This window comes from Dermacentor variabilis, unplaced genomic scaffold (assembly GCF_050947875.1).
Source record: "Dermacentor variabilis isolate Ectoservices unplaced genomic scaffold, ASM5094787v1 scaffold_13, whole genome shotgun sequence".
Taxonomy (NCBI): Eukaryota; Metazoa; Arthropoda; class Arachnida; order Ixodida; family Ixodidae; genus Dermacentor; species Dermacentor variabilis.
Window position 1 is genome coordinate 32,591,436 of NW_027460291.1, and position 27,398 is coordinate 32,618,833.

Consider the following 27,398-nt stretch of genomic DNA (forward strand, 5'->3'; position numbering starts at 1 on the left):
CTGCCTACCTAACCGCTACCCCCCCCCCCCCAACTTGGGCTACTAAGTTAGAAGCGAAACTTCTTACCCGGCACCATTTTTACGCTGGGTAGCCCATGGTCTAATGGGTACAACAACATCGGGCTGCTTGTGCTGAGGGAACAGGGTTCTAAGACAACCATCGCACCATCTTGGGTCAATGGGCATGTGACGTTCTTCAATGAATTTCTTTGACGCCTACTTGAGTAACCTGGTATGTGCCACTGAGTATGTGCCGATCTTCAATGACAAACAAAAATCATTTATCCGGTGCTGGGCGAAATGTAACCCGCGTCGTTTATATGCTTAGACAATCGTGCCCGAATATATTTGCACACACACGCCTGGCGGGAACTTCGCGGCGGCGTCACTAGATGCCACTGTCTGCCTGTTCAGTGGCAGGAAGCGCGAGAGGAATCCGCTGCACGCATGGCATCATACATAACGCACCTCTGTGGCGCCAATACGGTGTGTCCTATATTGATTCAATGCTAATCGCAAAAACGTCGACATTCATCGCACGATGGGTTCTGGCGGATCTTTTATACGGAATTACTAATTAAAGAGAAGTCGCTTCGTGTGATCCCACGTATCGCTGTAATAGCAAATTCTTCATGGCTGGGCACTGCAGTCATAATTTGACGAACTGGTAATAAGAAAATTCCTTCCTAACCATTCAGTTGTTATATGCGCCATCGCTACTTTTTCATAACATGCATCCGAGATGATTAGTTTTGCTTATTGCTCACAACCAGGAAATAAACATCGGGGGCCCAATTCACAACGGGGCTGTCTGTCAATTTCTTCGCTAAACAAAGCGTGTCAGGAGCCGTGCTCTCTCTCCCCTCAGTGTTCATTTTGCCCTTCGTTTTGTGACGCCCTTCGGACACCCGCTTCCTGACGATGCAGGCTGGTGTTGCCCCTGGCGTTCGTGGCAGCCTGTTTCTCGCTGCTGCCGCTGTTTGCTACGGGACCCACGACCAGCCTTGTCTACGACGCGTTTTACGACAACGTGCGCAGCCACTGGTGGGCGTTCCTGCTCAACGTCCGGAACTTCTACCCTGTGCTGTCTTACGTACGTATAATAAAATCCAGGCCACACATAGACGGCACTAATTGCCGTATCCAGGATAACAAATGTTAAACGTACAGACGCATGAAAAATGAAAATGGCGGAGGGTGCACTGCAGCTATCGCAAGTGTGCTCCTAAATTTGAAGACTTTAAAGTTCTGCTCAAATATAGAAATGAATACGTGCGTCCTATGGTCGAGGTGTGTCATGTAAGTAAAATATATAGCACGTACATACAGTTACGCCTTTGATTAGCTTATACAGAGAAATTATTAGGTACCGGTATTAGTCGAGACGGCATACGCGCCTCCGTGACTTAAGTATTGTCACTGCGTTCTCACGAGCAGATATATGTTGTTTGTTGCTTCTTTTACGCCTTCTGTGCGACCTTGCAGTTGATAGCCAACGTTTGTGCTCACCCTAAAAATGTTACTGAACACCTCTGCCGTACCACTATATACAGACATTCCTTGTTTCCTCGTAAGGTTAACGACTGGAATAATTTGCCATCCGAGGTTCTCGAAAGCGCCGATCTGAAATCGTTAGTTCGCGCGTTGCCTGCACTGTCTCACTGGCAATTTGATTCATTTTAGCGGCGCACTTTGTTCTGGGCCCCATGCACTCATAGTGACTGCTTTAATTCCTATTGACCTTGTAGTCGATTTTGTAATTAAATATGCTGGCGTGCACGTACTTACGTTATTGCCCCTGACTTTATTAGCATTGTGGGTGGCATCTGGTGTCGCTTTTGTCTGGGAGGATAACTGACGAAGTTGTTTTACTTGTTATTATACATTATGTTTTTGTACGGTATGTGTATCTCTTCGGCCATAATTTTACATTGCATAAGTGGTAGTTGCTACTACTGTGGTGCCTACGTGGTGTTAATTGATATTGCTGTAGTATTACATACCTTTGTTCTGATTTGTGTATCATTCGGGCTCTCACTCTGCACAATTAATACTTTTTTTACTGCATTAAGATCAGCCCTACATTTCATTCTGTTTCTTTTCACTTCTGTCTTTTCTGTGTTGTGTTAATTCCAATGTATCACTCACACCTGCCAAAAGCCTGGCATTCGGACTGGCAGTATATTCTTAAATATATAAATAAAATAAATAAATAAATCTAAAGTTTTAGAGACTAGAAGAATATAAAAATGCTATACGATATGTGAAACGCAAACAACGCTAAACAAGGAGGGGGGGTTAGGCATAATATACAATATAGTACAAGTAATGTAAAATACAAACAAACAATACAACTGCATCAGGGCAAATCATCTCTGTTCAATTCGGTGAAGAGTGGCAACAGTGTTGAATGTAGGACAGTTGGTCTCGTAAATGAAGGCCGGAGATGAGCGGAAGGTTTTACATAAGGTTACCATTGCACATATCATACAGAAATTAGATTCTAGCGAGTTTTCTGCAACATAGCAAAGCTGGTTTGTTATTGGTTTTCATGCCTGAAAGCCAAGTTGGCGGCAGTGAGAACGTATAAATTCTAATGACAACCCTTCGTCGCTTTCGTTGTGTCAAATCCACATTGTCGGCAGGCTGCCTTCTGCAACAGGTCCATGATATTCATAAAAGCAGTTGCTACTAAAAGATTGGTAAAAGATTATGCGTGCAGTTTTCACGTTTGACTTTTTCGCATAGTTTATTTGCCACATTGATGCAAGATTAAGTGATCGAAATCTATATAAGAGATTTCTCTACAGTAACCCAGAAGCTCTTCAACTACGTTTGGAAAGTCTTGCAAAAGCTATTGCACATTACAAAATATGTTCCACTCCACCATTTCTATTGGGAGCAATGGGGACATCGCGTTGGAGGAATGAGACACCTAACACATGGCGCTAAGAATTTGTCTGCCCCAACTTTTACACGGGAAGATCGAAACTGTACAGAAAGGCCTTAGTCTTTCCGTTCCTCCTGTCACATGTGTCTCCGGCAGCTTTGACGCGATTTAATCACTTCCCACCGCACCATGCACATGCAGGGGCGTTGTCAAAAACGAATAATGTCGATATTTATCTTGTTTCTTTCATGACCATTACAACTACATCCACCTCATCTCTACTTTCGACCTTTTCTTTATGACAGACGACAGACCTTATCCTGAAACATCGCACAACTGCAACCGTTACGAAAGAAATAATTATGCAGATCCAAGGCGCACCTTTGAACCTATGTGAAGCGAAGGTTTTGCGATGCGGTTAATGAATTGCTATAAGTTTGCCCATTTCATTCCTGCGCCTTTGTCGTAAAGGAAACTGTCGCGCGCGCATGGGGTCTTGCTCACCCGTGCAACGCAATGTAAGAACTTTTATATATATTGCTTAGAATTACTTCATTTTATTGTGATAACAATCGCATGGACATTCCAGGCAAATACCCTCCCTCCCCCCTAGTCCCGCTCAAGTTCAGGTTCCGTATGAAGTGTAAGTGCGATCGAGTGTTGTAGGTGCGAGGGAAAGCGTGCGAGAGTGAGCCGAGAAGGATGGCGGCTTGATGCACGCCGTCTTCTCGCGCGTGCAAAGGGAGGAAGGGGAGGTGAGCTGGCGTCCCCTCGGCGAGGCCGCGCGCGCCCACCTCGGAGGCCATGTGCCGCAAGTGATTGGGCGTGCCGAGGTGGGTGATGGCTTCGTGTGCGCTGTGTTCTCGCGCTACCAGTTCGCGTTGAAGCGCGAGGCCGCGTGACGGGAAATCTCGCTCGCCGCTGCCGACGCTCTTCACCACGCCAGCGTTGTGACGGCGAGTGTTCGTGTTCACCGAGTGAGATCTGTTCATGTTTGCCGGTGCGCACGTAACAACGCGCTTGTTAATTAAATTAATAAGCCAATCTATAACTGCAGTTTACACGGCTGACGAAACTACGAACCTTGCTTCGTGTAGTTTTCTAATACTTTGCTATCGCTATCAATGTCTCACCGTGCGCGCGAAACTGCCACACTTTTCTTATGTATTTCAAATGTACCGCTGGCTTCTTGGCCAGTCCCCAGTTGTCGATGTGTGCCAGAGTATGGAAATTATCATCATCAACAACACGAGGCAATTACCTCGGATGGGGCCAAATGGTTCGACAAGTAGACATAGAAAGGTCAGTAGTGATTGCTTCATTAAAGAAATTGTAACTCGCGGTGACGTACGTGTATTCTTTCTTTTCCAATCAGTATATTTAGGTATCATTGATTTTATCAGTGAGTAATTTCGTAGAAAACAAGGCAAGGAGTTTGGACATCTACAAGGGTGGTAAAGATGGTATGTAGCGCTGTTCTGCGTGCAAGCTATTCGGCAAGAAAGCAGCAGTAGCAGCGCCCAGCCACTAGCCATAGTCAAGAAAGTGCGGGACGGTTACCAAAGAAAGCTTCCCTTTAAAAAAATTTAACCTACTCTTGGGCCCCTTGAAATTACATTGCTCTACCTCCCTCCCCTCTGTGCTCTGCGGCTCCCCTGAGGGTTAAGTCACCTCCAGCTCGGTTTATTCTGAAGACAAGTAAATGAATTTCTTACTCGACATCTGTGTTTCTAATGTCTACGTATCTTTGCCACAACTTTCATTGCCATGAATATCGAACAATCTGTGTATCCTCTAGTAGACGTGCTGAGATATTATAACCCTGTTCCAAAAAGGATTGAAGAGAAAGTTCTAAATATGCAAGAATAGACAACCGATAGGGTAAATACGCGATTCAAATAAAGATAATAGCTTGCAGAACAGTTAGGCATGAGTGGGATAGCGTCACAGTCCTCCTTCCATTGCGCTGTCCCATTCTTGAAAGGTCGCAGCCGAGAGCAAAATCCCCCCCCCCCTTTTTTTTTTGTCGAACAGTTGCAGAATAAGCTTAAGGGCACCGAGGCAGAAAACACTCCATAAATGGTCATTTGGAAGACTTTTTCGTCGGCATATACACCCAGCTGTTTCTGCTTCAGTGTAGTAACAACAAAACGGCCGGTTAATTTTTGCGGTCGCACAGGGAATTTCAACTTTCCCGCGCAGATCTCCACAACGAAAGGCCACTGAAAATTATATGCATGGTGGCACTTTTTATGACGGATTTTGACGGCCGGCGTCAGCTGTCACGCTTTAGACCGAGTTAGTTGTTAAAGCAACATCTCTGAACGCCCGCCCCGTTTTACGCGCTCATGTTTCGCCCCCCCCCTCCCACTCCCCATCTTCACACGCACGTGCAAAGAAAAAAAATTGTTAAAGTTGGCCGTTCGGATGTCAACGAGAACGGTGTTCTGTAGTAGAAGGAGGGAAGAGAAAAGCAGAAGGCAGGGAGGTTAACCAGAATAACGTCTGGTTGGCTACCCTACACCGAGGGAATGGGAAAGGGGAAAACAAAGATGAGAGGAAGAGAAAGAAGGGAAGGAAAGAAGGAAATTAGTGGTGAGTTCGCTGACGTCTGTAGTAGAAAGTTTGGAACGTTGTTTGCAGGCCATTGCGATTTGCTGGCATGAGCCTGGTGTTCGAGGAATAGTGACGGATAGATTATCCAAAACAGCAAGTCCATAGCAAGGGTTTTATTTCCTCCGGGTCATTATCATCATCGTGGAGGGACCAGGCTTTTGTCAATTGACAGCCTCTGTGATAGTTCCTGTTTCGTGGTACTTTATTTACTTATTTTTCACTTGTGCTTCGGGCCAGGAGTCAGGGCGACGCCCACACGAAACTTGCAAAGAATCTTTTTGGTGAAGCCACGAGAGGTTCCCACGGAACATCCGGAGAACTAGTACACTGGCCTAAATTAGAAAGCCATTTATAGAGCCGCGGCTTCGAATCGGTGAAGGAGCGCGGGGAACTTTCAGTCGCTGTTTATCAGGCCCATTTTTTTTTTTTGGATGGAACATCAATTGTGCCATTCCTTGGTACATCGCCGTGTCCATCGAACCATTCGGCGGCCATTTTATATTGTTGTTAGTTGATCTGCTGAAGATCGCGAGCTGTTTTCAGCGTGGCTATTAAACCGTCCAGAATGGAGCTCCATAAAGCGTCCTTGCCGAGTGGGATGCCGCTGTACTAAATTTTACATTGAGGCTGTCTTGCCTTCTTCAAATAAGGCTCTTTTTGACCGGACAGTTGACTGAGCGTATATTAGCCTTGCTGCTTGCGTTTGCTTATTGGCAAGCAAGCCTAAGCATTTTGCGTGTTTTACGCGCTACACTGGCATCCACGCCTGCCCCACACAGCGATTGCATTTGCGAGAGAAGAGGACAATATACTAAGAAATAAAACTGCCTGCTTTGGCTGAAAGTTGCTCCCCAGCTTCTTTTCTTGGACACGTATAAGCGCCCTTCATTCCTATTCATCTACTACACTTGCAGTAGCACGCCAAGCCAATCGCCAGGCTAACCTCTTTAATTACCATTAAACTTTCTCTCTCTCTCACTAGGCTTCGAGGCATGAAAAAGCAAGTACACGAGGTCGCATTAATTGATCGTCTTTCATGACATTTTGTTTTTTGGAAAGTAAGCCAGAAAAAAAAAAGTTTATGAAAGCTGAAGACGCTAACAATGGAAGCAAGTCCGGCACCACCTGTTCAAATGCGCAAAGTGGGAAAGGTCAGTCAGCGCTGCGTATGAATGCGGCCTAATAACCACTAATTCGGAACAGTTCTTATAATATGGCACACAACTGCCCCTGAACGCCTCCCAATACCGCATCTGCGTGGTCCACTTGGTTCATCCGTGCTCAGCGGTAACTTGCAAAAACTTTTATATATATATATATTGTAGTGAAGAGGAATGCCCGGCGCCGCAGCCACATCGATCGCCAGTCGCCCGGGAGGCGCGAGCTGAGATTGCCTGAGCTGCTCTGGTTGAGAAACGCTGCCTGCTGTTCTGCTGTGCTGTATTCATATTAGATTCTAGTGGAGGTGCTACGGTTTTCCCCAACCTGGAATTACGCACCCGAACTCTGCCATCCGTCATGCCGGACGACCACAGCCCGACATCCCCACCGGTTAAGCCAGCCATCGTATGTGCCGGTGCCCAGCGTCAGCGGGATCCTCATATCTTCAGCGGCACCGATGAGAAAGACGTTGAAGATTTTCTGGAATCGTATGAACACGCCACCAACAAATGGGACGATCCCCTAAAGCTCGGCAAGGCGATCTTCTATTTATCGGGTGTCGCCAAGCTGTGGTTCAAAAACCACGAAGCCGATCTCCGCACGTGGGCTAGCTTCAAAACCGGCATCGCAGAAGTTTTCGGCCGCCCTGGCTTGCGCAAACTTCACGCTGAACAACGCCTACGAAGCCGATCCCAGCAAAGTGGTGAAACGTTCACCAACTACATAGAGGACATCGTCGACCTCTGCCGGCGTGTCAACACGGCGATGGCGGAGGCGGACAAGGTACGTCACATCATGAAGGGCATTTTCGACGATGCCTTTCATATGCTCTTCTCCAAAAACCCAGGCACTGTCTCTCAGGTCATTGAGCTTTGCCAGAGTTTCGACGAGCTCTGCAGACAGCGCCTTCTCACGCGGCGCCCCCCTGCCTCCGACGAAACCCTCGCGACAATGACCACGGCTCCTGAGATGGACTCTCTGCTTGGCCAGATAAAAGAGTTCGTCCGTGCTGAGGTCGCTCGTCAGCTTTCGCTGCTGTCCTCAGCCACGCCACCACCTTCGCCTTTGCCGGCCAACCTTCGCCAGGTCATCCACGAGCAAGTGTGCGCAGCTCTCCCTTCTGCCCGCGAGACTCCGCCTGTGCCGACTCCCGTTGCGTTTCCCGAGGTGACTGCACCTCTCAGCTATGCCGAAGCCCTCGCGCGGCCACCACCTCCGACCTTTGCGCCATCCCCATCGGTCGTGCCACTGCGCCCACCTCCTCACTTCGTTCAGCCGCGGTACAGCAGTGGACGATGGCGCACTCCTGACAACCGGCCAATATGTTTTGCGTGTGGTGTACCTGGCGACGTTGCACGATTTTGTCGTCGCCGCGCAATGTTCTACAGCCGTAGCTTTGACGCCGCACCATACGTTTCCCCATACCCGTCATCCTCCGCGTCTCAGAACCCCGGCCATATGTCGTCCTACTCGGACCACCGCCCTCTTGTTGACCGCCGTTCGCCATCGCCTCGACGCCGCTCGCTTTCGCCGATGCGCCGTCGTCCTTCTTCGCCGGAACGGAAAAACTAATCGTCGCAGTTCCAGAGGCAAGAACTGCGTCACCCACGAACAGACCAAGGCCTCGCCCTTCTCCGACTAATGTTATTGACGTATATATGGACGGCGTCGCTGCACTCGCCCTCGTTGACACTGGTGCCGCAGTTTCAGCTATTAGTGCCAAACTTTGCCGTTCGCTCAGAAAAGTGACGACGCCACAGTCCAAAGTGTCACTTCGTACTGCCAGCGCAGACCGCATCACGCCTGCAGTTGTGTGTACTGCTCGCGTTGTGATCAACGGCCTCCTCTACATCGTCGAATTTTTGGTGCTGTATTCTTGTTCCCACGATCTTATTTTGGGCTGGGACTTCCTTTCTGCTAATAAGGCCGTCATCGACTGTTCTCGTGCTGAAGTGGAATTTCAAACGCTGTGTAATGCCCCACCCCATGACGCTCGTGAACCTGAAGATGAAGTATTTGTTGCCGAAGACGTTTTAATTCCACCGCACTCATCTACCCTTGCCACAGTGTCATGCAACATTGTTGCTGATGCCAGCGCACTTTTTACGCCATCTGCAATTTTCGCTCGTCGCAAATGTTCCCCGCTGCCTTTTGCTCTTTTGGACGTTCATGCCGGCGTCAGCAGATTGCTCGTCGCCAACCGATTATCCTGTCCTCTCACTCTGCTTCGTGGGGAGTGCGTTGGGCGTGCCCAGTGTGTCAACCCTGCTGCCGTCATTGACATGCCAACTGGTCCCATCGCCACTCATGAGGTCGCCGGAGTGACCTGTAACCCCGCGCAGGAGCCGACTTCGCCCGATGTTTTACATTGCTCCATCGCCGACACGTTGACTGTTTCTCAACGCGCCCAGCTTCTACGCCTTCTCGACAAATTCTGTTCGTCTTTCGACTGCAAGCATGTTCCCTTGCGCCGCACGTCAACTGTTTGTCATCGCATCCACACAGGTACCAGTGCGCCACTGCGACAAAGACCATATCGCGTATCCACGACAGAGCGCCGAGTTATCGACGACCAAGTAGCTGACATGCTCAAGCACGGCGTCATTCAGCCGTCGGACAGCCCCTGGGCATCTCCCGTTGTTCTTGTTAAGAAGAATGGATTGATACGATTCCGTGTCGATTACCGTCGTCTTAACAAAATAACTCGTAAAGATGGTAAGAAGAGGGTAACTCGTTTACCCTCTTCCGAGAATTGATGACGCCCTTGACTGTCTCCAAGGTGCGGAGTTCTTCTCTTCTATCGACTTACGCAGTGGATATTGGCAAGTCCCCATGGCACCCGAAGACCAACCTAAAACAGCCTTTGTAACACCAGATGGCGTATATAAATTTCCTGTCATGCCTTCCGGGCTTTGCAACGCCCTCGCAACCATTGAGCGTATGACGGACAATGTGGGCCATAACTTGGGAGTGCGAACGAAACGACGCATTCCGCGATCATAAACCCCCGAGTGCGGAGCATTGGGAGAGCCGGCTCGTCAGCTGCGAACTCGCCGTCCAAAGAAGGATGGTGGAGCACGCTAGGGACGCGGCCAAACTCAGTGGAGCCCTGGACTGAGGGACCACCCGTGCTGAAGAGGCTTCCCTTCGACGAGAAGACAGCGCGAAGAAGAGAACACCTCGATCCGCGAGAATTCCGTTTTATGATTCAATAAATGTTTTTTTCTCTCTCTCTCTTGCGCCGTTGGCACTGAGGGCACGACTGAATGTACTTGCACGCCAATGCCACGCCAATAAAACCTGGAGCGAAGCCGGGTGTACGTCTTGAAGACACCCGCATGTGCACACTGCGGGTCAGTGTAAAAAGCAGAACATATTTCACCACGAAGATGTCGAGGTATGACCAGCAACCACTTGCGGACGTCAGAGACGTAATTCCGCGATAAAGAACTCCATCCCGAATTTCGAAGTGAGATGCTTGACGGCGCAAAGCTCGAGAAGGTGAAGGAACAGTCGACGCGTCTGAAAGGAAGCGGATAAGAGTACTAATCCAGGCATCCTTGCGTTGCTCCGAAGCGATGTCGCAGCCTGCTGGAAACGAAAGTACTTGGTCAACGGCAGAGAGGCAGGCATCGCTTTCGGTTGACACGGGCGAACGGGAGAGCGCGTCGGCATCGGTGTGGCAGCGGCCAGACCTGTAGACAACGAGCACGTTGAAATCTTGCAACACCAAAGCCCAGCGAGCTAATCGACCTGAGGGGTCCTTTAACGTGGACAGCCAACAAAGTACATGGTGGTCTGTAATCACGTCGAAGGGGCGGCCATAGAGGTACGGTGGAAATTTACCAAGTGCCCAGATTATGGCCAAACATTCCTTCTCCGTAACGGAATAATTATTCTCGCCTTTGGTGAGGGTGCGGCTTGCGTATGCAACGACGTACTCGTCGAATCCAGATCTGCGATGTGCGAGCACAGCGCCGAGTCCAACACCGCTGGCGTCAGTGTGTACTTCGGTCGGAGCTGTCGGGTCAAAGTGACGCACTATAGGCGGTGAGATCAGTAGACGACGCGACTCTTGGAAAGCATCGTCACAAGCGGACGACCAGGCGTAGTCATTCAAGTCGCTCCGTAGAAGCTGATTCAAGGGAGCGGTGATGGACGCAAAATTCCGAATGAAGCGGCGAAAGTAAGAACACAGGCCAAGGAAGTTGCGAAGTTCTCTTACAGCGGAAGGTTTGGGAAAATCAGCCATTGCACGGAGCTTGGCGGCGTCAGGAAAAATACCGTGTTTAGATACTACATGTCCAAGTATGGTGAGCTGACTGGCGCCAAAGTGGCATTTCTTCAGGTTGAGCTGAAGGCCGGCGGCAGTTAGGCACTGCAACACTTCCTCCAGCCTAGAGAGATGGGTGGGAAAATCGGGCGAAAAAATAACCACATCTTCTTATGACGGTGTGGGTGTAGCCCCGCACCAGGGGCAGGTGTCCCTATACTGCGTTGGGAACATCTTGTTGAATATGAAAAGGTTGGGGAAGGTGTTTGTCTGGAGCCTACGCCAGCCCGTTGCTTCCTCCTTCGTCAGCGCTTTATGGGGCGGTGGGTACTTGAATCTAGTCCCCCTGTAGTGTTGCAGTAATTCCGAATAACTCTCACTGAGGATCCCGGCGTAACTAGCGCGGTACTCCTGCTGCTGCCCAGCCCGGAATCTATTAGCTCGAGCTAGACCGTCCGCCGCCTCGTTACCCCTTATGCCCTCGTGTCCAGGTATCCAGATCAGATTGTGTTTGATTTTCGCCTCCTCCGAGGGGTTACCCCCTCTGAGGATCCTAAGGGCAGTTTTGCATATTCTGCCCCTCATGTAGTTGCGACAAGTCTCTTTCGAGTCTGTGAGAATATTTAGCGATGTATTCTCCCTATATCCTTGCATCGCCGCCAGCGCCACGGCGATTTCCTCGGCTTCAGCTACGCTCCGTATCTCGGCCGAGACGCACGAGACAAGCTTTTCCTCCTTGTTCATTACTACCGCGATGGCCTTTGCCTCGCTTCCTATTAAACTTATGCTCGCGTCCGTGAAGAGAGTGTTCTCTTCTCTAGCCACTGTCTTTTCTATGTATTCGGCCCTAGCTTTCCTTCTGCCTTCGTGGAGCCTGGGATCCATGTTCTTCGGTATAGGCTTTACATTAAAGGTTTTCCTAATTCCCGCCGGTACGTCCTCGTACCGGTCGACGTCTCCTATTTCGAAGCCCAGCCTACCGATCAGGTTTCGCCCCGTGTAGGTGCCCGTTAGTCTTCTCATTTGCGCTTTCCGCTGTGCTTCCGCCATTTCGACGAAGGTGTTGCTCACCCCTAGTTGCATCAGCTTTTCGTTGGAGGTGTGTCTCGGCAGGTGCAGCGCCGTCTTGTAGGCTTTCCTCAGGACGACTTCAATCTCTTCGTTGGTCGTTTTAGTCCTCACTTGGTAGGGTAGCGAGTACATGACTCTGCTGACGATCAGGCTGTTGACGAGCTTGAGAGTGTCTTCTTCTCTCATGCCGTGCCTCTTCTGGGAGACCCTGCTTATCATTCTGCTCACGTTCTCGGTCGACTTCTTGAGGAGGCCGATGGTGTGGTTGCACTTTCTGCTGCCTTGCAGCCACCAACGGCGCAAGGTTCCTGCTCAGCATGTCTCTGGTCCACTCCAACCAATCCCGTGTCCTGCCAGGCCCTTAGATCGCATTGGCATTGACCTGTATGGAGCTCTTCCGAGCACGGCTGCCGGGAACCGCTGGATAGTCATCGCCATCGACCATTTGACGCGATAAGCACAAACAGCAGCTCTGCCTGCTGCCACCGCTCGCGATATAGCATCCTTCCTCCTGAAAAACTTTATTCCCCGTCACGGTGCCCCTCACGAACTTTTAAGTGATAGAGGACGGGTCTTCCTCTCCGAAGTCGTAAACGCGCTCCTTGCTGAATGTCGCATCGTTCATCGCACCACAGCCGCCTACCATCCTCAAACTAATGGTCTGACGGAAAGATTTAATGGCATCCTTGGCGACCTGCTCTCCAAATGCGTCGCCTCTGATCACACTGATTGGAACCTCATTTTGCCGTTCATCACGTTCGCCTACAACACTGCACCACAGGCGACCACAAACTGCTCCCCATTCTTCCTCTTGTATGGCCGCGAACCTTCGACTACCCTCGACACCATTCATCCGTACAGACCCGACTCATCCGAATGTACGCCCCTCTCTGAAGCTGCCCGCCGCGCAGACGAAAGCGGTTAGCTCGCCCGTTCCTTTACAGCCGTCGACCAATGGAAACAAAAATCTAGACTTGACGATGATCACCCGCATTCTCGCTTTCTTCCGGACTCGCTTGTGTGGCTTTGGGTTCCTGCCGTTCTTGCTGGACTCTCATCCAAGCTTGTCTCCAAATATCAAGGACCCTACCGTGTTGTAGCGCAGACATCGCTTGTGAACTATATTGTCGAGCCTGTCACGCCACCTACGGACCAACGCTGTCGTGGTCGTGAAACCGTCCACGTACAACGCCTGGATTCGTATTACGACCCTATGATTCTATGTTCACAATGAGTCGCCAGGATGGCTCCTCTTCCTGTGGGGGGCGATTGTAGTGAAGAGGAATGCCCGGCGCCGTAGCCACATCGCCAGTCGCCTGGGAGACGCGAGCTCGAGATTGCCTGAGCTGTTCTGGTTGAGACACGCTGCTTGCTGCTCTCCTGTGCTGTATTCATATTCGAATATATATATATATATATATATATATATAAGGCGGAAGTCTTATGTGGCTCATGGGTCAGAAAATGCCTTGTCCGGCGTTATCGAAAGGTTGGCCGCCCAGCGTTATGGCACCAAAAGTGATGGTGGGACTCGAGCCCGCTACCTCTGGTGGAAGTTAATTAAGGCGAAGTCAATTAATAGTCACTCGAAACCATGACTTTTGATGGCAACAAAATTTGATGGCACCAAAATTGATGGTGCCACCATTGATGGCCGAACCCACGACCTTTGGAGTTAATTACGGCGAAGTTAATTAAGGCACAGTAACTAAAGTAGAGCTAATTAAGGCACGCGTACCCACGACCTTTGGTAGGAGAAAACAATAGGAAGTCAATGGGAATGTCAAATAATTTAACGAATTTCTCGCGAGCGCGCAGGCTTCATCCTCTTTAGCGCATGCTAAAGTGACTGTCACCTTTTCTTCGGCACTGACGTCCCTAATTCCTAGTTCACAGGTTTATAAAATCAGGACACTGACAAAACTAAACTCATTGCCTTTTCATTTGTTTCAGAATAAAGCATAAAAAGGATGTACCTATGTCGTACTTGGTGCTGACCACCAAGTGACTCGAGCGTCGCTGCATCACGATCTCTCCTGTATGCCCGCACAGCGTTCATGTGTCAGAAACGTCTACAGTCCTTGCCAAAATCTTTAAAGCCACTACAAGAATTACCGCATCTTTGGTCTGTCGCGCGCTTGTTTATGATCAGCTGTCCCGAAGCGTCAGTGCGAGAGGGGAGAAGGTAAAAAGTTCGCTTCGCTATCCTTAGCTTCGGAGCTATAGCACTCTATATTGAAGCCCTGTCACAATGTCCGAGGACACATTTTCGTGTACATGGAGGGCCTTCAAAAGATTTACTAGACATTCTGTCTGCTTACTTTCCTATCGTCTGTCTACTCGCAAAGTCGAATAACTTTCGCTTATATAGCACACTGTTCACTTTTCATCACGTGTCCCTTCCGCCTTACACTTGCAGGGGCCCAGCGCGCACACGTGGTACATCTCGGCAGACTACCAGATGTTTCTTGCAGCTCTCATTGTCCACCAAGTGGCATCCCGGTAACACATTTACACCATGCTAATTTACTATATCCGGATAAGTGTACGTACAAGAGTTGCCATAAGTTGCGAACGTAATATGCTCTCCACGTAATGGTTTAATAATGCGATCACACAGTGGTAGCAGGTGAGAGAAATTCACGCACGTCAACGACGTATATTCGCCGAAACATGCTGGATGTCACTCCAGCCAAGCAAAGTCGTTTTCTCTTTATGTGAAGTCGGGCTCCATCGCTTCTTTCGAAATGCTGCCCACGACATCAGAGCTGCTTCAGCGTATTCCAGCATTGCTCTAAGAACGAACTCTATATTTCATGAAACAGACTAACCTGCAGGTATTTGTTTACTTTTCCCTTATTTCGTGGAATTGCGTTAAAGGCAGAGAGACGAGCATCGAAAAGCCACGCGTGTACAAGTATATCAGCCTAAAACGGGTAACGAGCGAGTACAAATGCGCGATTAACAGCAGTTCCGTTGTTTATAAATATCAGCAAAACGTAAGCAAACAGCACAAGGGCGACAATGGTCAAACTGATAGGTGATGTGGGCACCTAAATCGCGAGAGCGACCGCTGTCAGTCATTTCAAGAAAAGAAAATTGCCTCACCTGTGCACCCGCGTAAGCGCCGTTCTGCTCGTCAGTGCGCGGTACACAGAAGACTGTGGCGCCTCAAAGCAATGCCACAGTTTGGTTTTCGTTATGTAAGATTCACACACGGAGCTTGACAACATATTTACTCTGTTTAAAATCATTTTTAAGACGATGTAAATTTTGCCGCACGTGTTTTAACTCGACGCCGCAAAGTTACGCACGCCTTTATCTACTTTGGTGCCTTTAGCGTCCGCAGTCATTCGCTCCGTCCAGCTTCTGCGCATACAACTTCCAAGGCGGCTAATGCATGCGCGCGTTGTCCTCATCCTGTAAGCACATGCACTACACACACATCAGCTCGCGTAGTTCGCGCGATCATTTTATCCTCGTGGGCAGAACAAGCGGAGGGCAGCCAAATGACCATTTAAAAAAATAATAAATAATCATAACAGTCACCCGAATCTAGCGTCGCTATGAACAATGAACTGTCATTTTCATGAAAGCTCCCTCGTCGCTGCAGCGGAACGCAATTGCGCGTCAACTCTCAGAAGAGCATTGTAGAATCAGAGAGCTTGCCTCCTCACTCATGACGTCTTGTGGCGCGTGAGTATCTTTGCTAGCTAGCGCCAGAGTCATTTAATACGCACCGTTAAGACAAATCAGTGGGATAATAGTCCACACAAATTTAACCGCGTCAGTCTTGTTTTCCACCATTTCGAGCATGCGCGCAGCATTTAACGGCATCATTAATAACGTAAGGCCAGCTCGCGCTTCGCGCCAGGGATTGTCACGGGCGACCTTCGCATGCACAAAATAATTACTCACTGCGCGACCGAGATCGTACATGGCAGCGAGCAAATTGTTTTCGCTGCGGAGAAGGCCAACACCACCAGTATGGTGTTCTTGCCCATAATGCATGGTGCCAGAGGCCGCATCTCTGTTCTGCCTAACGCAACATATAAACAGCGGCAAAATAACTGTACGTTTGTACATAATGGACACCTCAGTGTCTAAAGCACGCAAACTTGTTGATAAAAGACCGCGTGCTAGTCAATGGTTTCGTTATGTGGTTGCGTAATATAACGTGCCAGTTGTAACGTACGGAATCGCCAAACTTGCGGACGACAACCACATCAGCGCTTAGTCGCTTAAAGCCGGCAGCCCATGCCGGCTAAAATCTCCTTTGCGCAGCACACGTGACCGCCTGCTGGTGGCGTCAGACGAAAGCAACGACACATGCTAACGTTGCACATGCAAATAATTGCGAATCCGCGCAGCTAAGAGATGCGTTAGCTATTTCTAAAACGATCCCTGCAGACAAAAGAATGAAGGCACCGTGATGAAGGTACCGTTAGCACTCGGCAGAGTGTGTTTGTGCTAACTACTTATGCAGTATTTGAGTTCGGTTTTCGGTGAGACGGCGCGCATACTTAAGTATTTCTTCAATGGTCCTCACACCAAGAGCCGTCGGAATATTTTAGTACATGCTGGAATATGCAACGCATCGCCCGCGGAACGTTCCAACGTGATTTTCCAGAAGTGTCTAGTAATAGCCAGATACAAGCAAATGAAATAGTGTGTGGTTGTGGTGCGAAAAGGAGAATATACATTTTACGCAGCAGGTCAGCAGAAGCCCTGTCCAATCGCTTTGACCAGCGTGCGCAAGTGACATACCTTCTTTGCGTTCTAGCATATTAGAGATGAGTGTCCACGTGACGTTCACGTCAAAAGCCATGCCTAGGCTTTGTTTCTTTTGTTTTTTTTTTGCTGCCTTTTTTACACTGCTGGGTAATACCGGCGAGGATTTGGCGTCATATTATTTAGTTTCACAGGAATATTTAAGCTGTTCGCGTTACTTGTAGTTATTTCCTAGCTTCACCACGTCTTCACCTTTCCCATATCGGGTAATTTATGCTATCGAGAACCCCTGCTGCTCTGAGAATAAGACCCCCGGGGTTTCGATTGCACTTTCAACTGTTCCCGCGGGGCATGATCACCACCACACGATCGACGCACCGGTCTTGTTTGTTTGCAATCTCCAAATATATAGTAGAGGGAACTTTCCAATTAAATCAATCAGTGTAATTGGCGTCTGTGTAGTGGTGGGCGCTCCTTATAGCATAAAATGATCACGTAAAAAGCACCAACATGTCACGAAAAAAGACGGTAATGGACGTACACGTTTGATGCTGCGAAGGGGCACAACTAATATGCAATCTACACTGTAAGAAACTTAAGACACACCAATAGAGAAATGTTGTTCAATTGAAACATAACCAGCTGCAAAATTTCTCAAATTATGTGCAGATCTCCAGAGAAGCTAGGGCAGTTACAGCTGATTACTAATTAAGCGTCACTGAAAAATATCATGGCGGCGCAAGAACTGCTTATCGAGCTGCCACCGCAGAACTCTCGTAACGTTGCTGTACAAAGGCAATCTCTCATCTAGTATTTCGGCGCCACCCCGCCAGAACAACTGCAATCTTTTCGCAATTGCTTCTATAGCTGATCATGTTTCTATGCCTGATGTACTGCATTTGTTGGCGGAAATTTTTATTTTTCATGACGCGTTAAATCGGCGCACAACCCGCCGCGGTGGCTCAATGGCAACGGCGTTCTGAAGCTTAGCACTAGTCCGCAGATCCAATATGCAAAAACGCTCGTGCTTTGGTGCACACTAAGGAATCCTAAGGGGTCCAAAGCAATCCGGTCCTCCAATATGGCGTCGCTCAGAACTTACTGTGCATTTTCGGGACGTTAAACCCCATAATATAAAATAAAAAGAAATGGCGCACCTAAAGGATTGAAATCGTTTGCTGCGGAAGATTAAGAGAGAGAGAGAAGCGGCTGCATCACATAAACGTAAGCGACGAGACTGCGGGACGTGAATGAGCAAATTTCGCTGCACAACCAATTTGCATAACTACTACGCGTTGTTTCACTAGAAACCACGCAGCGATAGGCATGCTAAGAATTTGTCTGTATGTCAAAGGACGCATGGACAACAAGCTTTACGTGTAAGATGAAGTACAAGTGACAAGGCCATGTCTGCTGCGTATGTTCCTGTCTCTTCTGCTGCGGCAGTTCTTTTCTTTTTTCTCAAAATAAAGCATGCATCGCGCGAGTAATTTCAAAGGAGAAGCCAAAAGCTACGACTTTCCTGATTTGGCCACCAGAGATTTTTTTGGCGGTGTGGTATGTAGTCGCCTTGAAAACTCACGATGCTGTTTTCTTTGTTTTTCATCGCCCGTATTTGCACATCCTGCATACCTGGAGACGAGCCATCGTAGCTTCCCTGGCAGTAATGTCCATTGCAAGCTGCTCCTACACGGCTTGGCAGGTGTACGGCACCGAGTACACGCCAGTCGTTGTTCATTTGACTGAAACGATGACGTAAGTGTTCTCTTCCGTCCTTTTCCAGTAACAGCACATGTTTTTCACGAGAAGCTGTAACATTGCGTCCTAGAAGTGCTACAGGACAATATAGTAGAAATGTACTCACTCGCTTAATATATTTACGGGGTTTCATAACCTGATCTTTCTTTTCGCCATGAAAGATAAGACCACAGTAAGCCTTTTTATTGCATCAAGTTTCCGGGTTCTGATTACTTTAACTCTCTCTTTTCCTCCCTCCCTACCCACGTGCAGGACAGCTAACTAAACATCAGTCTCATAAAACTGCACGCGTCTGTTGCCTTGCTCTCTCGTTCTCATTTTTTCGTAAGCCTGCGTAAACCCGATGCTCCGGTCACGTCCTTCTGGTGAGCAAGCGTGCGTATGCCACGTTAACTATATGGAATAACGCCCCTCATGATATTGATACACGTCACCATTAGTCGCCTCCTTTATTGTCTGCAATGCGTCCCTCTTTTATTTCCATCTTTTCCTTCTTTACATCTCTTCGCTTCTCCGTCCCCCCTCAACTTTGCTCTTATGACTCCTGGAAAGCGACATGCAACTGCTGGCAATCAGGCCGACTCCACAGCGATGTCTGAGCAATATACTGAGCAGTTTTTAACTACTTATCTTGGCTAGTCCCTTTTGTCGGTGTTCTTTTGCGTATCGAGCTCGACCCAGACGCTCCTGTCCCGACCAGCACCCAGTCCCGCACTAAGAGTTTAGGTGGGTTTTGCTTTGCTTCAACCTGCAAAGCAAAACCTGAGCAAGCTTCAAGGTTTGCTTGAAGCTTGAGCAGCAGTCGCTCGGCTTTCCTCGTTTCCTTTGGCGTCCGTAACTTGCACCATCCTGTAAACTTCTAATGACATGTCAGCTTGAACATACGTTGGCTTGCTAGTAGCGACCAACTCGCAGGGGTGCACCCTAAACCTCTTGTGTAGGATCGACTATATGATAAGACGCTGCTGCTCTAAGGCAGCACTTGCATTCCTTAGGAAGTGCTCGCATACCAATCAACTCCTTCAGTTAACGAAGAGCTCAGTGAGTCAAGTCATTAGCGGCTGGATGGTATGGTACAGTGAACATCAGTACTATTCCGTGCTGTTCCCCCCACCCGTGCCAGTCGACGGCTCCTATAAATGCTACCGATTGTGAGATACCGGTATCTTCATATTTTGAAGCATCTTTGGGCTCGTGGGAGAAATGACGTTTGAGTCTACTCCTGGTGTCGCAGCCACCGTCCTGGTGCACTGATCGACACAAAACATTAAGCCTTCGGGCTTTTTGGGGAACTCATCCCTATGAACCTGTGCAAAATCAAAGTGTGTCTTCAAGTGCTAGGGTAAGGCCATCTGTCGAGTAATTAAGCTTAAATTTTGCTCTCTTACAAGCGTCACATGACTGTACATGCTGCTGTGTTCTTTTAATAATACTTTTATATTATATTTTATGCTTCACTTATGTCAGTCAAACTCCTTCATGAAGGAGTTTGCTATTCTGGGACGGCTGGTACTGCAGTGGATGCACATTTTTTAAAAACCTTTGTTAAAGGGACACTAAAGGTTAATATTAAGTCAACGTGGACTGTTGGAATACCATCCCATAAACCTCGAAACGCTTGTTTCGTGCGAAGAAGAAACTTATTTTAAGAGAAAATGCGTTCTTAAGCGTCCGCGTACCTCTAGCGCAGTTCAAATCACCCTCCCTCCTATCGAGGAGTATTGACGTCGTGGTCTCATAGTGGCGTTGCGCCGTCGGTGAGTAAAACGGCTCCCGCAGACGGCGCTCCGGCTTTTCTGCGCAAAACGCAAACGCGCGGCCAGAAACACAGCCAAGACAGAGCCGACAGCAGCGCGAAAGCGGAACAATGGTGGCTGGCGGAAGGGAAAGCGCGCGCCGATAAGCTTGTCCTTTATGACGCCAACTTCGACGCTCGTTGCAATGGACGACCCTGACAACGACACATTGGCTCGCGATGCTTGGCTCGAGTTTAGCGATTTAAGCACTGATGAACGTGACCTGCTGCGGAGGACTCGCGCTGCCAGCGTCGTTGCGTACTACTACGCCGGCGGCCTGCTTTGAAAGGCACTCCACGCGACTTCAGTAAGTCGGCGTTGAACTCGTAATCCTCTGGACAAAAGTGCAGCGAGCACACTATGTGATTTTTCGGCTCTTTGCCAACGCGCTGTGGCAGAGGTACGGCAATCAACCATTTCGAACGGAGAGGTTCACTTGTTGGCACACAGTGATAAGTAACGTTAAATGCGCCGCTGCAACTGCCCTTGGCCAAGTTCCGCGGACCGTTCGCGCATCCCACGACATCACATGGACGTCGCATTCTCGCTGCTTGTTCCTAATGCAAGTTTCGCGAGCCAGCAGGACCACCTCAGCACGACGCGATAGAGAAACAACTGAAACTCCAAAGCGTGCGCGGCGCAACGTCGAGCGCGCAGAGTCGAGCGCGCAGAGTCGAGCGAAAACGAAACCTTTCGATCACCCGTACTACTCAAGGGTAACGTCAAAATCTTAATTTTTCTTGGAATCAAATAGAAGTAGGCAAGTAGCATTTTCTTCCGTCTTATAATCTAATGAACTGATCATTTTAATACGAGTAGTTGAGTACTAGTGACATAAATTGTGATGAGGAGTGCTTTCGTCATCGGGCTAGTACCGGAATGTCGCTGGGGGGTCTCAAATCGTGGCATGCATTTACCTCAATTTCTCGGTTACTAAAGCTCTGTTCGCGATAATATTGACGCCTTAGACGTTCTAGAGCATTGCTTTATCACTTCAACTTGACTTTCTGGTAACCTTTAGCGTCCCTTTAAGTTTTTAGAGCTTATCTTTCTTTTCATGAATAAACCTATAGTTAAAAGTTAGCGCTCGTGTGGGAACATATTTTCTTAGTCCTCATGTTTGTTAGCGTTGTTTTTGTCAATTATGAAAGGACACCAACTTTCTCATATTCTCGTCCTACTTCACGTATATTTTAAACGAATATTTTGATGACCAACCCATTATTAAGGAAGGATCTGTACAGATTCTGAAACGTCCATTTTTGTTTGAAGTCGACTCTGTTCTATTAATGAGATGGACGAAATGTAGTGGCAGTAGCACAAAAGCTTAAATGCCACGTGGAATTCTCGGAGCGCAGAATGGTCGATCAGTTTCGCACCTTGGAAATGAATGGAAAATATTTTCAGAACTATATACCTATGAGAAAAAAGCCCACCATTTCAGTTCATGCCAACAATACCTGCATTTGGGCATCACGTCTCCATCTGCATGCAAGACTTCGGAAAGCGGCACAAGGAGTGAAAGTCCTTGTATTGCACCCTCGCACGCCGGATTTGTTTTGGCTTTCCCCGATATGCGTCTACAGTCGCGACGACCGCCGTTGCTCAAGGCCATCCGGTGCCTGCATACACAGCCATCGAAGAACTCGGCATTCATATGCGCCTCTCATCACGCGTACAATGGTCTCTATTCCTACAGGAAGACCAGGGACAACTAACAGCAAGCAAAAAACTAAAAAAACAAACAAATATTGACGCAGCAACCGTAAATGGCGGTGACGTCAAGATCTTGTGCTGCTTGGCGCGAATGTTTGAATTTAGCGTCCCGCATTTCGACCGCTACGCCAGCAGTTATCTTTCTTTTGAGGCTAAGGCGAGCTTGTCTTTCGCCTCACCTGAGGCACCAGCGTGCCATTAAACTATAGGAGTCGCGTATGTCTTAATGTGAACATAATTAGGCTATTACTGACGGCAATAGCTCCAGCAGGTGCGTTAGGAAGGTGAGTGAATAGGATAGAAATAAATGACAGCGCCACTGAGGTTTCAAAAGCAACTTCACTTTTATTCGTCTAGAATAATGCAACCAATATAATTGACCAAAGAAAACATATGTTTCATTGAATGAAAAGTACTATGCCGAGCACACAGTCGTAATGTACAGCAACATATGCTAATCCTTTTCACAGAATCATTCGCAATTCCGTGCGACACCATTTATAACAGTTGTCAGACAACACTGCACCACATTATCATTTAGGAAACATTCGACTTACTAATTTTGCTGCCCGTAGGAGGCTCAGAGCCTGTGTTACTGACAGCGAATGAACATAGCATGATGTTTATTCGCGGAGCGTTCCGTATTTATCGTCACGATGACAAACATCGCATCGGATGCCGCAGCGTGAGCTTCCACGAGAAAAAGAAAGCCCGCACTCACTCCTTTCGCCAATGAATGCCGTGCGCTAGGTCACGCAAAATTTGAAGTGAAGCGCACGCCACACTTTGAACAAACACGAACGAAAATAAAACAACTGGAACGAAGCCACCGCGTTCAAGTGAACGACGCCATTCCACACGACATAATAGCTCATACAGTTTCATACAATAATTACTAGAGGGAACTCTGGTGCCAGTGTCTACGGGAGCTTCAGCGGGAGCGGTTGAGCCAGCCTGGGAAGTACATGGATTTGCCTAAACTTCATTTTCTTCTGGCTTCAAACGGATTGGTGACTTTGTAAACTCGTCCTTTTCGACAATGTACTGCGTAATAAGTAATCAAATAAACATTATGAAAATTGTCCGACGGCAGGATTACAACACAGTACTTCTAGCACAGACCCCCGATATTGCAGCCATTACGCCACGGACGCATACATCGACAGGCGACGTAAAACGCCCTTACAAATTTATCGCAGGCATGCCAGTGCCCTGAGAGGCTTTGCGCGTTTCAATTTGGCCACCTCGACAGGTTGAGCAGCTGCAATTAGCAGCGATTGCGCTTGTTCGCAGAGTATTCTGCACTTAGAAAAGTATAGATCGCTTTGAAATTTAGGACAATGAAGACAGATAAAGCGTAAATAAACAAAGTCACAAAAACGCCTGAATATAAACGTACGGAGATGAGACAAATCCATGTACTTCCCATCATTGGCTCAACGATCGCAGCGCCTGAGTTCCCTCTAGTAATTATTGTATGAAACTCTATGCAATAGCTGGGGCCCTAGGGCGTTATTCTCGACACGTATGGCGGTTGCACGGCCGCCATTATCCGCCATGTTGACTCTCTGATTGGCTGTGGAGCGCTCACGTGCCTTGAAATTCGTGCTGGGAAACGGAACTTTTGCAAAATGCAATTTTGCGTTCTCATCAAGATGACGAAACGTTACGTGCAGCTGCAAATTTTATCGGCTAATACATTTTCTGGTCCTTGGCAGCTATATTGCGATGTTAGCGCTTCAAAAAGAAAGTGAGCGGTAGCGTACAGAAGCCAGTGTAATGCATCTGCGATTTCGCGAATATGTGGTGGCGATCCAAGATATGCGCCATGCCAGCTTGCTGATTGGATGAAGGAATATGCCGTGGGGAGCGTCACAGGAAGCGCCGTTTCGTAAACGTCAATTCGACGTTGCGTGACGTTGCACTGGGCCGCCATTGCTGAGATTTTCCGCCATAATTTGTGGTGCGACGAGCCACGGGAATTATTCTTGCCGCCGAGACGAATTGCCGCCGAGACGAATGCTAACCCCACATTTTCCCTGTTGTTTGGCGCCTATAAAATCTTTCGTTCATAACGCTTGCTCATAGTATTTGCATCGCTCTCGGATGGTGTTGGCATTCGTGTTTTGGGCCATCATTTTTCAAGTGAACGCATTTATACGAAATAATATTGGTTGAACATAGCAAGCTTTGTGCAACGTTGTCCACTTTTCACTGCTGCTTTTGTATTGTAATCAAGATTAATGCCTTTTCGCAGAATCAAAAGTTATGAAAGCGGCGTCTTTTTTATTTATAAAAAGAAATGTACGTAAGGCGGCGCCTTGAAGTTTCCTCCAGCCGTGCGAGTAACCAGCGAAGTAAACAAGAGATGGCAGCGCCGGCGGTTGCGTTGCGCTAGCGGACATCTCTGGCGCGCGCAACGCTATCGGTGATATTCGGCCTTTCTCAGCCAGCCGAGTCGGGCTGAGTCACTTGCGTTTCGCGAGATAGCAATAACGTGGCTTAGAACGTGCGCTCATCACCACTCGTAGGTCGCGTATGTTGTCTCAGGGTAGAAAACAAGGACATTTACACTAACATACGATGACTCATTCCGTTTTCCGGGTACACGCATCCTAGCTAATAAAGCAGACGACGGGTTGTACGCAGCAGACGATGGAAGCGAAAAGCGTTTTCGACGGAATAATCATGCGCTTTGAGCTAGCTGCTTTATTTTTACTGCGGAGGACAACTGTTTTGCTTTAGCGAGAACCTTACGTTCAGCGCCTTCATTTCAGTTTCTTAGGCAAAACGTCAAGTTGGCGTCACGTTACGAAAGCGCCATTTTATTCGCGTCGCGTCTACGTCACGCATCGAAGAAAATGGCGGAGTGTCCATAATAGCGCCCCTGGACATGAAGTTGCTCTCGCAATTACTGTGTTCGCTGGTAGAAGGGCTGGGTCAGCTTTCCCGTACCTCCGCTTCAAAGCCAATGCCAAGGGGAATAGCTCGCAGAACGCCGTTCAGCAATCAGAAGGGTTCAACCCAGGCTGGTCCAGCGCTTCCTTCGTTCGGCTGATAAAAATATACCGCCAGGACGGGAACATATTGTGGAGATGTCTTATTCGGCTGCCCTTTTTTCTGTAGTTCCGGGAGTGCCGCACTTCGTTCCTCAATTTCACGGCACAGCGCGTACCGTCAGCACCACGCTCTTCGATTTTGCTTCGCGCAGGCAATGCAGGGCCCGTATATCGTAATATTCGATTTCAAGTTCCATTGCTTCTATCACGCGACGCGCCGTGGGGCAGATCGCAGGGATAGCGGCAGCCCGACGGCGAGCGAGTCATGTCCGAGCCGATGACGAAGGGCGAAAAATGAAGGGAAATTGACATAGACGGCTAGTAAAGGTGGCCCTAAGAACCAGTTCATGGTTTTGTCGCGCTCGGCACTTAAGAGGTGCTGGTAGTGCGTTCCTGTTGCGTGCATCGTGCGAACTCCTGGTAGCAGACGACATCGCCCTGCGCTCTGCCAACTCATTTACGCTTGCGATAGCGCCTGTCGGCTGAGAATGAAGAAGATTGACATTAGTAAATTACGTCTGCATCGCGTAAACGCCTGACACCACACGGTTATACTTTAGAACTTGCCGTATAATATTGAAGTTACATTTAAAACTTATTTAACAAGCTTCTGCTTAATAAATAAGTTTTAAATGTAACTTTCCTCGAGTTCCTCGATTAGCTCGTCATATAATGACGCACACTTCAGAGGTGGCACCCTCTCATCTATCGGTCGCGTCCTCCCCTTCTTCCACCATCGGCTTGGGAGTGGCACATTTAGTGACGTAAGTGGCGAAGCGAACGGTTCGTTTTCCGAACCGTTATAGGATTCCGCCCACAAATTCTGGCGAAAAATATCTGCAATGGAGGCCCAGCGTAACGTCATGCAACGTCAAATTAACGTTTACAAAACGGCCCTTCTTGTGACGCTCCCCACGGCACATTCCTTCCGCCAGTCAGAAAGCTGACACGGCGCCTATCTTGGATCGCCACCACATATTCGCGATATCGCAGATGCATTGCACTGGCTTCTGTACTCTACCACTCACTTTCTTTTTGAAGCGCTAAAGTCGCAATATAGCTGACAAGAACAAAAAAATTTATTAGTCGATAAAATTTGCTGCGCCACGTCACGTTTTGTCATGTCAAATTGTCTTGTCAAATTTCAAAGCACGTGACCTCTCAACAGCCAATCAGAGAGTAAACATGGCGGATAATGGCGGCCGTGCAGCCGCCATGCCTGTCGAGAATAGAGCCATAGAGCCTCAGCTGACTTGTGCAATCTTGCCAAGTCTTGTGCCAGCATCACTTGTAGGTAGGGGTGAGCAAGAACGAACTAATAAATTGTCAAATAGAAATAAATTAACATTTCTTGTTTTAATACAGCAAAAATTTTTGAAACGGAATAGTTACTCGTATGACAGTATTCTGATTTAAAGTGCTGGAACTTTTTTCACATAGGTTTTCTAGTTTCAGTGTTTTTGCCCCCGTCACCTAGTCGCGCAGCAGTCGTGCACCAATAACATATTTCTGACATTAGGTCTTGGCACGCTTTCCGTTCCAAGCTTCACAACCTATTTAGATGGACCTTGGATGAAATTCAGGTTCTCCCATGACACGATCCCAACGGGATCAGAACTTGCGGCTCTCAGAGTCACTGTTGACTACTTTCATCATCAGGCACCGAACCGGTGGGCCATCTTAAGTGATTCGAAGGCGGCCCTTCAAACATTGCAGTCAAGCCTACTTCACGGTCCCCATGAACAGCTGGTACCCGAGATTAGAGAATCTAACCAACGCGCTGTTGAAAACGGTTGCATAATCAAAGTTCAGTGGCTGCCGGGTCATTGTGACATCATCTGTAACGAAACATCCGACGATACAACGCGTGCCATCCACGAACAAGTCCAGCGCGTACCCGCGCCATTATCAGGGCCTGATGCAGGATGATGCAGCCTCGCCTACTTGCTCATAGCAGCACTTTAGAACATTGGAATTAACTGGTATATGTCGACTCACGATTGAACCCTCTTGACCCGTCATTGCAGCTCCGACTAACGTCTGGCATATCTTGATGTGACGCAACGCTACTGTGTCGCTTGTGGCTGGGCGTCGTCTTTGCCAACGCATACTGTTCCCATGGCATATCGGCATGGTGGACAGTGTCTCGTGCAGCGTTTGTGATTGCGGCGGCGATACCATACAAAATATCCTATTATACTGTCCCTTTTTTTTGACGATGAAAGACAGACACTGAGTGCAGCTTTAAGCCAACTGGACGACAGAGCGTTCACAGAAGAAGGAATGCTGGCATGGCCTCTACCGTCATTGTATTCCCGCTGCGGGCC

The 27,398-nt window shown here is 48.4% G+C and overlaps 1 protein-coding gene across 1 annotated transcript in view; it reads left to right on the forward strand.

Moving 5' to 3' along the window:
* LOC142566637 (nose resistant to fluoxetine protein 6-like) overlaps positions 1-27,398 on the forward strand; it is a 183,069-nt gene that overhangs the window by 124,334 nt on the left and 31,337 nt on the right. Inside the window, exons 3-5 of the mRNA XM_075677472.1 lie at positions 928-1,093; positions 14,431-14,513; positions 18,381-18,497. Of these exons, the coding sequence (XP_075533587.1) occupies positions 928-1,093; positions 14,431-14,513; positions 18,381-18,497 (366 nt within the window). The remainder of the gene's footprint in view (positions 1-927; positions 1,094-14,430; positions 14,514-18,380; positions 18,498-27,398) is intronic.